General features: G+C 37.8%; 1 protein-coding gene across 1 annotated transcript in view; it reads right to left on the bottom strand.

Annotated features, from left to right (window-relative positions):
* Positions 1-11,527, bottom strand: part of fstl4 (follistatin-like 4) — a 200,932-nt gene that overhangs the window by 109,632 nt on the left and 79,773 nt on the right. Inside the window, exon 4 of the mRNA XM_005727726.1 lies at positions 9,490-9,732. Within this exon, the coding sequence (XP_005727783.1) occupies positions 9,490-9,732 (243 nt within the window). The remainder of the gene's footprint in view (positions 1-9,489; positions 9,733-11,527) is intronic.

Here is an 11,527-nt window from a genome sequence, read left to right as displayed (position 1 = left end):
AAAAAAAAAAACTGAGCATCTACTAAACATTAAAGATAAAGCTTGTAATAAAGCAAAAATAATAAAAAATCAATAATGATTAAAACTAATGAAAGAATGTTATAATGTTATAATGAACATTTAGTACTTAGATTTTGTCATTAAAACTAATGCAAAATTAACACAAAATAAAGGATCAAAAACAAGACATATATTCATCCAAACGACTGTTTAGGCAAAAATAATTGTAACTTGCAACAGAAAATTATTGGAATATCAGATAAAGAATTTTCTTTGAGTTTGTCATTATGTTTGTTAACTAATGAAACAAAACAATGATAGTTTTGGGTTTAGTTTTTAAATTGGCATATATAATATGAAAAGCCATTATTTACTACAATTATTTACTAGTACTAATACATACCTACACTACAGTATTATTTGGCCTATTGGAGCTAATAGCCATGAAATGAAAATGGTACCATTCATGTTTTTTAGTCTGTTGCTAGACATCGTGAAGACAATATAATATCCCCTATATGTAATATCACTCAAAATTACACTTTTGTGGCTATAAAGCGGATGTTGGAGCTGTGAAATGAAAAAGACAGGATGCAGGATATGATGTCACAGATGCTTAAAAGTTGCTTAACAAAAAAGATGCTTAACAGGTGGTTGCTTGGCAACCTGTTGATATCCTGATATAGATAAGAACCTTCAGGTGCCTAAGATCTGTGTGCCAAATTTGGTTGCTAAACTCTTGATCATTTCACAGGTGTTGGCGGACAAAGCAACAAAAGCACAGACAGACAGAAATCTCTTGAATTACAGGAAGATACCCAATTAACCACAGCAGGTGTAGCCTGATTCACCATGAAGGTTTTATGGAATATCAGACAGCATTGGTTGAGTGTCGATGGTATTACCCCTACACCAGTACATTGGGGTAAACCAGTGGTCAAAAGACACCTCCTTTGTTCGCAGGGGAGACTGTTGACCAACTAAATGAGGTGAATGAATGCAGCAGCGAAAAGACAAAATGACGAAAAAGTGTTTGCACAAGATGACATAAGGCTGATATAATTTGGCTGATATACATGTAAAAGCAAACCATAACTAAAATAAAGTCCTGCCAAAGCAACCCCTGCTGGTGATAGTTTGTGTTTTTGTGTATGTGAATGGATGTTTTACACATAGCCCAGACTAGCTTTTGTTATGTGACATGGACAATTTTACATCCCTGCTGGAGCAGTTCAGTTAAAGAGTTTGGGTTTCTAAAATGTGCCCTTGTAATGTAGAATTGATCGATGTAGGTTGATAGGGTTCAGTGGAATGAATATAAAATGTATTCAATGAACTGATTAGCTCACACCACCCAAGTAGGTCAGTCATTAATGACAGTACAAACATACTGTTGGAGGAAAAGTGGGACAGTGGTCAGTACTGTTGCCTCCCAGCACAAAGGTTCATTGCTCGAACCTGCTGGTGTTCTGCGTGGAGTGCGCTCTACCTGTGACGATAAGGAAGGCCAGCTCCACACCCACACAGGGACTGAATTGGATAAGCAGTTTAAACAAAGTGTATGGATGTACAAAGAAAAACAAACCTTGGAGAGTTAGTATCAGAATCAGCAATACATAATTTCTAGATTCCAGCCTGCTTTAGTGACATAGCAACAAATTGCTCATAAGTACATTTCATTATGGGATATTACTATACAGCAATTGTTTGGCCATTTTTTAATAAACCAAAGAAAATTATATTAATTTAAATCCAACAAAGAGTTTGCAGAAAGAAAGCAAGACAAAAACAAGATGTCATGAACATCCCGCAATTACACTTGGTTTTTCATCTTTAATGGCATTAAATTTGAACCCTATATAATCTTGATTAATGTATAAAACTAAAGACGCAGCCCTGGAGCTCAAGTTAAGTTGATCCTTCTTGTGAGAATGATCAAACTACTGTGTGTTTGCGTGACTAAGTTGATAGCAGCAGTCACAGGAAGGGGTAGAGGGTTGGCAAGCAATAAGATGGACGGTGGAGGCAGGGTGCTGCCATGGGCTGCAGGGAGAGAGAGGGAGTACAAAGACAAACGGGGGAAGCTTTTGATGGCTAATGCAATAACCACAGCTGCCACTGAATGAGCCCGAATGATGAAGAGTAATCAGAGTGGTTGAGGCAGCTCTAAAAGTTAGAGACACCGCAAATATGGGTAGTTGATAGATGGCTAAAAGGGAGGTTGGAGAGAGGAAAAGACAAAGCAGTTCATTATATCAAGAACACTGTAGCTGTCATTTTTTTGTGAAATTTGGCAACAGCTTGTGAATCTCAAGAAGACTGATGATTGCTAAAATATCAATCAATCAGCACCCTTATGAGAATCTTTATTTAAGTGGCTAGTTAAAGCAACTGAAGAACTATTTTCAGTACTGATGTCTTCAAAAGGTGAAATGAGGATGTCTGCCTTTTTTTCCCCTCTGCTTGATAAGTGACTCAAACTAGCAGTTTATTATCACAATGGCTGCAAATTAATTTTTGACCAGTCAGCCAATCAATTAATCATTGCAGCTCTGCAATCAACTTTAACCTGGCTGGTGTCCAGTCTGGAGAGGATGGGGGAGTCAGGGCTCCCCACAAGGAATTTCAAGTGAGGGCTGGTAACTAATGTTATGAACCGCCTGGCTTAGTGGAAGAAAATGTAGGAGAGGTAGCTCACTAAGACCGAGTGGAGACTCAACACTAATTTCAGTCTGAAAGCTACCACATTGCTCGTCTGATCTACGAGTCAGCGGGATCACAACTAAGAATCACCAGAATGACACTTGTCCATAATAGAGTGGTCAAACCAGGTACATTAAAGACCTCCCTGTGGAGTGGCATACACAACCTGGTGAAAACAGATGTCTCTTTGGACTGCCTTTTCTAGAAGCTTCCTACTCATCAGGAAGATGAAAGCGATGAATCAAGTGTGTTAGTTCTTTTTCAGATCGTTTCAGAGGGAAAGGGCCATAATCAAAGGCAAGGTCAGAAAAGAGCCGACTCTCTGTCCAGCACTCATCACAGGAGAAGAAAGAGAAAACATGTTGTGCTTCTGGTGCCTGTTTCAGAAATTCAGGGATTTCTAAAGCTAATGAGATTTTAAAAATCTTTAAATGTAATTGAATTTATACATCATGCACTTTTAATAAAAGAATTAAGTGAATGCCAAGTGTAATTTTATTTTAATAATCACTTCCAGATTTCAACATTTCTGTCTCAAAGTAATCTCCTTTTTCCAAATTAGCCAAAAATAAATAAACAGATATCTAAAACACAGGGAAAACTAAGGTGAGCTGTCTCTGATGCACTACTATATGTAGTTCATTCTGAAAATAAAATCAGCGAAAGAGTGGCACTGCCACTCTATTAAAAGGTGTTATCATTTTTATTAGATCAATCACTTGACAAGAGTGTAATTTATCACATGGTTATAAAAAGAAAAAGTTAAAAAAAAAGTAAAAAAAACAGATGACAGACTCAAAACCTGTTTTATGACTTTTGGTACTTTTAGTAATTTGAATCTAAATAGGTTATTAAGTTTGAGTGCTTCAGGTACATCAATCTTTTTAATTGACAGTTTGCCCTTTCTAAAGCCATTTGGCGTCAAGCAAGTTTTGACTTTGAAGCCGATTATCTATTTGCCGTACTTGAGCAGACAAACTGACTTTCCCTTGTGTACGTTAGACATTTGTGGTTTCCGTGGTAATTTTATAGCGGGGTCTTTGTGAAATGGATAGCTGAAGTGAGCTCAGACTAATCTTAGAAGTGCTGCAGTGAAAACAGAATTAAAGTTATCATAAAAAAGGTGAAAGAATGAAAATCTCTTTATAGGGTTTTGGTTTAAACATTGTTGTGTCCCTTTTACTGGTATGTAGCAGTTATCAATTCACTTCAGAGTGTGGCATTTTATAATCCCATTGTTATTCTAATGTTATTATACAAATACACATTTTTTTAGCCAATATGTATTAAATCATCAGCTGAGAAGAAAGAAAGAAGTGGGGAGAACAAAAAACCCCATCCAGACATTTATTATCCTTTTTTTTCCTGCCCTGAAATCACCTTTGCCGTCTGTCAAAAAAGTCAAATACTTTACCACACACTTTTGAGTATCAAGTCAGAAGCAAGCTGCAGTCTCCTTCAAGCTGCATCAAAGAGAATATCTGGGTATCCTCAGATAGCCGAGTGGTAAACTCCTTCACCTGTGCAACTCTGTTTGCCACAACAGGTATACAGTAGTTTGAGCCATTAAACATTCTCCCTTGATTTTCCCCACTGCCCGAGGAAAAAATAAGATAAAAATTTAATTAAAAACATAAAACCAAAGGAGAGTTGAGAGTTGACCTCTCTCCTTGAAAAAAGTCAACTTTTTCTCTGAAGCTCATAGAAACTTCTGATGTTACAAGATACAATTGTACCCCCAAACATAAAACAACAAAACTTTTTAAAGAGTACAAAGGTAAAATCTCATTAAAGTCATGACAAATTTCAGGTAAGTGACTGAAATAGGCAACTGCAGATGAACTGGGAAACTCTAGTAAAAGTCTCATAAATAAAATGAAAAAAAAAATCTGTTTAATTATTTGGTTTCTTTTGTGTGTGTGTGTGTCAGTGTGTGTTTGCGTGTGTTTTTCTCCACTTTAGCTTAAAGTAACATGTGTAATTGTAGCAGCGGATGCCATTGGTTATGCATGCAGACCTATTAAAAGCTTAATGCATAAACAAAATGAGCTCTGTAAGTGGAAGGCAGTAAGGAAAGGTCAGAGTTATTTTTTCCCTTTCCAAAGTGAAGAGCTTTGGACCAGCTCTGCGGAGAAAATCACAGTCATGCAAATATGACGAGACGAAAGCTGGCATAACTACTTGCTATATTTGACACTGTGACTTTGACCCTAGCCCTGGGCTGAAAGAAATAGGCTTTCACAGCTGAGCTTTTAGGTTTATCATATTTGAAAGCAAATTCACCCCCCCCCCATACCCCCACCCTATTCTGTGAAAAAAAAAAGTCAGTGGCTTAAAACATTGCCCCAGAGATCCATTTGTGTCTTACTCTCTCTGAGTGGGTTAGCTTCATCTTTTTTTTTTCTCTATTCATTTTTATTTGAAAGACACATATTACTATTATCGTACTTCTGTATAATATCGTTGTCTTATCCTATTGTCATTAACCGTTGAGGACTGGGGTAGTTGCCGAGTGAAATCCTGACAGAAATGGAGGAAAATTGTCAATTGTGTCTCATTCTGCAGCTGGAGATGCGACGCAGAGCTTCAAACCAGAACAGGATGTGTTGCTGTTTTCAAGCATTATTGATCAACGCCAGGGATACTTCTTTCCAGTGCTCTGTACAAATAGTGATTATGAATAATGGCTGTAGCACACCACTGAGAGACGTGCCTTCTAATGTTTTCTTTGTATGTCATGTGCAATATTGACTTCACATGTACAGACACACACATGATTCCCATAACATCTGACCGATTTCCACAATTTTCCATCTCCTGCTGGGTTGCATTCAGACATCAAGTTTAAGCTTAATGTGCCAACTGAACACCCCTAATATGGATTAGCTATGCATGGTAATGTCTGGAAGGAATCCTTGCCTCCCTAATGTGATATTCCTGAAAGTGCTGCCTTGTTTGTGTGAGTTATTGTGCGTCTGTGTTTCTGTGCTGCGTTGACATGAAATCATGCGCTCAAAAATAACTATAGCTTTGCTTTCTATTTTAACATTAGCGCCCCGAGGGAGTATAAAACATGCTTAATACTAGTCTGACCTGGAAAACTGGGAAAAAAGAGGCTATGCCACCAGGTTTGCAGCCCCGTTACCTTTAAATCGAAGTCATAATAAAGTGAGTGGGCTGCCTTTGGATAATAATACAGACTGTTCATGCTGAGAGTGCGATTTTGCTAATGAGAGATAGTCAAGAGTGAAGATTTAAACGATTTACAATAGGGAACCAGTGATCCCAGGTAACCTTGTGGTGATTTGTGAGTGCATGGTGAGGAGAAAGAAGGAACAGACTGAGTCAGTGCATGTGCACATAATGCATAAACGTCTATGGAAAAATTTTTGGATGGCCATTTTCATAATCTAATTGAATGCATATAAAATTTAGAATTATGAAAGGATTTACTGCAAAATAAGCCTGTTAATGATATGTTTGCACTGCTCAACACTGGTTTCCTTCTGACTCAAAACTCAGTTAAAGTTCCACAATTAGATTGATCATCAAATTAGTTTTTAGGGTGCAATTATAAATGATTTAGAGGCCAGTCTTTGTGATTAGGGCCAACTGCCTAATAAGTAAGCTGACTTGTAGTGAAAGGAGCATGATTAACCAAGTCGACCAGACAGAAGAGATGAATAAGCACCTGATGAAAATGCCTACTGTCCTTGTCCCAGTGTAAGTGCATCGCTATTGTTTCCCAGAAAAACTCGACCCCGAGCCACAGCCTTCAGCGCCAAACTACAGATGATTTTGTCCTTTCATCTCAACTGAATCGGTGGCTGACAGAAACCGGCACAATTTTCACAGTGATTGATGTTTGTGACTGGAACTTGACAGCTGGCAACATGCTACAAAACAGTTGCTTTGCTTGTCAATGCGACGATTTTTGTTTAAATGTTTCAACATCAAACCAAAGTTAAAACCTAAGCGTAGCCTTCAGACTGTTCATATGTACCCCTCACGGGTATTAGAATATCATTTGAGGGCAATTTTCACTTGCAAAAGGGATCAAACATGTGCCATACACAGTGATGTAGTGAGACATCAAAGATACAGAGGCTGTGAAACAGTGTTTTTGTTGTTGTGTAAGCAGTGGAAAACAATGGAAATTACACAAAAAAGCCAGGTGAAAAGAAAAAAATAATATGCCCATGTAATAATTTCACATGATTTCACTTAATCTCAACAGACTTTAAAAGCCAACAGCAGTGGAGCTAAAATCATCATAATTGCTTGCTTCTTCCAATTTAAGTGTGAAGGGACAAGAAAGCAAAGTACGACAAATGTTCAGTTGTTGGCAGCAATAATGAACACAAGCGTCTTTAAGGGTTAATTCAGCTTTTAAAGTGGGGTCGTCCAAAGTACTTATTCCTTATCGGCGTATTACCTTCAATAAATGGCAGCTGAAGTGCCGACCGTCATTTAATGAATTGCCGTGAAAGCTAAGCAATGCACTGGTGAGGATGGGGTCAGCAGGAAAATGTATTATTCATACATGTATATCTCTCTCTCTATATATATATCGAAAACAGAGGCTTTCAGTTATAAATGTATATTCCAGTCCAAGTCTCTGAGTCTGTATTATTGTGAGACTTTGTTGATGATGATAACGTAGACCAAAGTTGGTTGTGGCAACCAGAGACCACAGAAAGGACTTTGAGCAAAATAACCACTGAATATGGGGAAGTGGGTGTGCCTGGACAGAGTTAATTAAAATAAAATAAAAAAACCCAACAACTTATATTCTCTATTCATTGCGTAAGGTGTACTATTTAATTTTGATGTTTATGGCAGCTAATGAAAATCAGAAATCTAGTCTCTCTCATCATTAGGGTATTTCCTAAAATTAATCAAAAGAGGCTCTGGTCAGGTAACTTGGTAGCAGTTTCAGCACTGTGAGCAGGCCTTAAGTCATCCTGGAAAAGGGAAATCTGCAGCAGATGGAAGCATGAAGTAGTCTAAAATATCCTGGTAGATTTCCGCGTTGACTTTGGACTTGATAAAACACAGCGGACCAACACTAGCTGATGACATGGCAAACCAAATCACCACAGACTGTGGGAAATTCAGCCTGGACTTCGATTCTGTGCCTCTGCTGACTCTAGGACCTAGAAAGACAGAATTTACTTTCATGCGATAAGAGGACTTTGGACCATTGATCAAAAGTTCTTTTCCTCCCTTTTCCTCCTTCTCTATGGATCAGTGTCGTAATATTAGGGACAGTTGAGGCCACTTTCCTGATGATGTTAGTGCACCTCGGTCCATTCCTTGTGAAGCGCCACAAGTTCTTAATTTGAATCTTCTTGGAAAGCCATCTCTGCTGCTTGGGCACCTTTTCCTATCACAATTTATCCTTGCTCTCAACTTTCATTTAATATGCTTCGATCCAGCGCTCTGCAAAGAGCCAGCCTTTTCAGCAGTGACCTTCTGTGGCTTGTGGAGGGTATCGTCATCTGGACCCAAATCAGTTGTCATTGTTGTTGCGTGTACTGAACAAGTCGACAATACCATGGTATTTAACCCTATAGATTACATTTAACTCATTTACTGAAACTGAAAATAAAATATTCTAATAATTTGAGATACCAGATTTTTGTTTTTGATGTGTTCTAATAATGATCTTTAAAACTAAAATAAAATAAAAAAAAAAGACAACATATTTCACTTAATGTGCAATGAACTTGAAATAAAAAAAGGTTTTTCACAATATTTTCATATGCAATAATACATAGTAACCTGTTAATTTAAACTATTTTTTTTCTTTTATCTATGCACTGCTAAAATCCTGACATAAGTTAAAAACAGCAGGTGGGCGTTTCGGCTATATTGACATGAGAAATGATCACTCAGTGTGAAGAGAGAGATGCCTGATCAGCTGCACTTCCTTTAACTGAGTGAGCGCAGGCTGAGAGAGTTGTAGGAAGTAGCAGCACAGCTGGATTGAAAGCTTCAGAGAGTTAACAAAGCTAAAAAACTAGCTTTGTGCTGAGGCGAGTTGGAAACAAAGATGTGCGGTTCTTTGAGCTGAAACCTGGAAGGCACAGCGCTGCGACATGGGAGGCTCATTAACTTGTTCACACATTCTATAACATGGGACTGTTATGTTTCCAAACTCACACACATCACACATCTTCAATTAATATGAAAACTATGAATGACTTTATATAGAAATGTTTTTGTAACTACTTAATCAAAGTGTATTTAACACAAGGTGTTACAGAGTATCACATAACATTTTGACTCATTAAACACCCACATTAATTTTTATATCAAATACACTTTTTGTGACCTTCTTATTTGTTACTTTGGATAAGGCAAATTATTGCAAAAAACAAAGAACCCACTGTTCCAAAGGTACACACAAAACCTAATACTTTAAGACTTTTTAAGCAACAACAGATGGTGAAATATGTGAAAAAGACTGACGTAAAATTGAAATATCCCTGAAAAACAAATACATGCAGCAAGCTGTTAGTTTGTTTGTTATCAAACTTTGGGGGGAAAATAATTTTGACAAACAGCTGCAGTATCACAGCATGGGCACACATATGTCCTCTATATCTTCTTCATCCTAAATGCCTTTGTAATTTATTTTGATTAATTATAATAGAATATCCAAGTTAAATAAACTTTTTTTTTTATAAATATAACTTCAAATATATAACTTCAGTCATTTTTTTAACAGTGTGTGGCAGCCCTCTGCAGTGTCAGTGTAGCAGTGTAGCACTAAATCTGTACCTTTAAAGAAACAGTCCTTGCTGTGTACCACGTAGATCCGTCTTCTTTCCAGGCAGGCAGTGCGGTAAACCTCACAGTGGTTCTCATAGAATCTGCCGTCTGAGCCGCACACCGGCACAAAGGAGGGCCGGCATTTTTCCTGGCAAACGCACTCTGCGCGGCCAGTTTCTGCCATTAGCACACATTGTCGACCCCGTCCACAGTAGGTCCTCCGACAGGGGTCTCCATCCGGATCAGATAGGGCTGGAAGAGCAAGAGAGAAAAGGGCTTTTATATTAAGAAAGAAAGCCAGAGTGTATGCCTTCATAAAATCGTATGAGAGGGGGAAACTTAGGCAATTTTTACTTGCGTATATAAATCGGAAAGAGTTACAAGGGCAGAGATAGAGATCAGCTGAATTTACAAAAAGCAAAAATGAAATAGATTTGTCTCTCCAGCACAGACAGACAAAGACATGAGTATTGCTTTCTCATAGATTTTTGCTGCTTAAAAATAACATGGCCAAAATTCAAGGACAGTTCTCATGTAGTGTGAGATTCTGAGGAACTTAGATAATCAAATATGTTTTCAAATAAATGAATCAAAACAAAATAAAAAAAAAATGACATTAATTCTCATTTTAAAAAAATTATTACATATGTGGTGCAGAATAAAACTAATCAAATATGTATTAAGGAAAACACATTTGCATGGATCATACAGTAGGCACCAAAATTAGAAAAACCGTAAACCAATGACAAACACCTCCAAACGTGATGGCAATTATCACACGGTGCTAACGAGGATAAACCTTTTTTTAAACCCAGTCTAACTCTCTACAGCTCAAACTGCAGGCTGCCCTTATTAACACCTCTCAGTAATCATTTGCACATACACGAGCACATGTGCATACAAACATACCAAGGTGTGTTTGAGCATATAAGGGCACTGAAAATGTAAGTAGAGTTTCCACATTCTGCCTTAGCTATTTTGTTGCCTATTAACACAAATGCGCTCACTACTCACCCTCTTCATTATAACAACTCCTTGTGTCATCTCCTGACCTACACACATATGCAGGGACAAATGCACACAGCCATCACCACTGTAACCACTCACTGCCTAGGGCACCTTGCTTCTTCTTCTTCTCACTGATTTAATCTATCTGCACTTAAAGGAAGTCAAAAAGCTGCTGATTCAGCCAGATGCTCCACCTTGGATTGATGTTTCCTGACTCTGTGAGCCTGACCTCTGGCCCATGCTCCGTGGGGTTATTACAGTGAAAACGAGATTCTCTAAAAGGTACAAGCAAGGAATTTGCTGCCTCACAACCTCATCTGGCAAATGCCGGGGGAATATATTAAACATAAAAACGCCAGATCCCTCCTAGAGTTTACATGTTTTTTCATGCGGTCGTGAGAGCGCCCAATTAATTATAGGCAAACATGAAACTCTCCTACGCAAGCACCCACAGTGTTGAATTCATTGGCAGAGGCTTAACTTTAGGGTTTATCTGCAAGATGATAAAAATTCATTCTGTAGTTTTATTTGAAAATAAAAGCATTTTACAACAAAAATGAGTAAAACATTTGATATAGATGAGACTTGATTTTTTGAGTAATTAAGTAAATAAATAAAATTTATTTATAAACCACTTTTTAAAACAAGAAGCTATTAAAAAGTGCTTCACATGGGAATATAAAACAAACAAAACAACATATTACACATGAACATTACCCAAATGCCTTTCTAAACAGATGTGTTTTAAGCCATGTTTTAAAAGAAGCCACAGAGTCAATGGTGTGTAGCGGGGGAAGTAAACTGTTCCACCGTATTGGAGCTAGGGTTTGAAAAGCGTGATCCCCTTTCATTTTCAAATGGGTCCGTGGAATAGTCAGAAGACCACTATCAGTGGATCTAAGGATTCGGTTTGGAGAGTAGGGCTGAAGAAGCTCAGTGATATAGGTGGGGGCCTCTCCTCGTAAAGACATAAACGTAAAAGTGAGGATTTTAAACTGATATCTGTACCCAACCGGAAGCCACTGCAAGGATTTTAACA

Source organism: Pundamilia nyererei, unplaced genomic scaffold (genome assembly GCF_000239375.1).
Source record: "Pundamilia nyererei isolate P.nyererei 1_Seehausen unplaced genomic scaffold, PunNye1.0 scaffold00026, whole genome shotgun sequence".
NCBI lineage: Eukaryota > Metazoa > Chordata > Actinopteri > Cichliformes > Cichlidae > Pundamilia > Pundamilia nyererei.
This window is presented reverse-complemented; position numbering and strand designations above follow the sequence as displayed.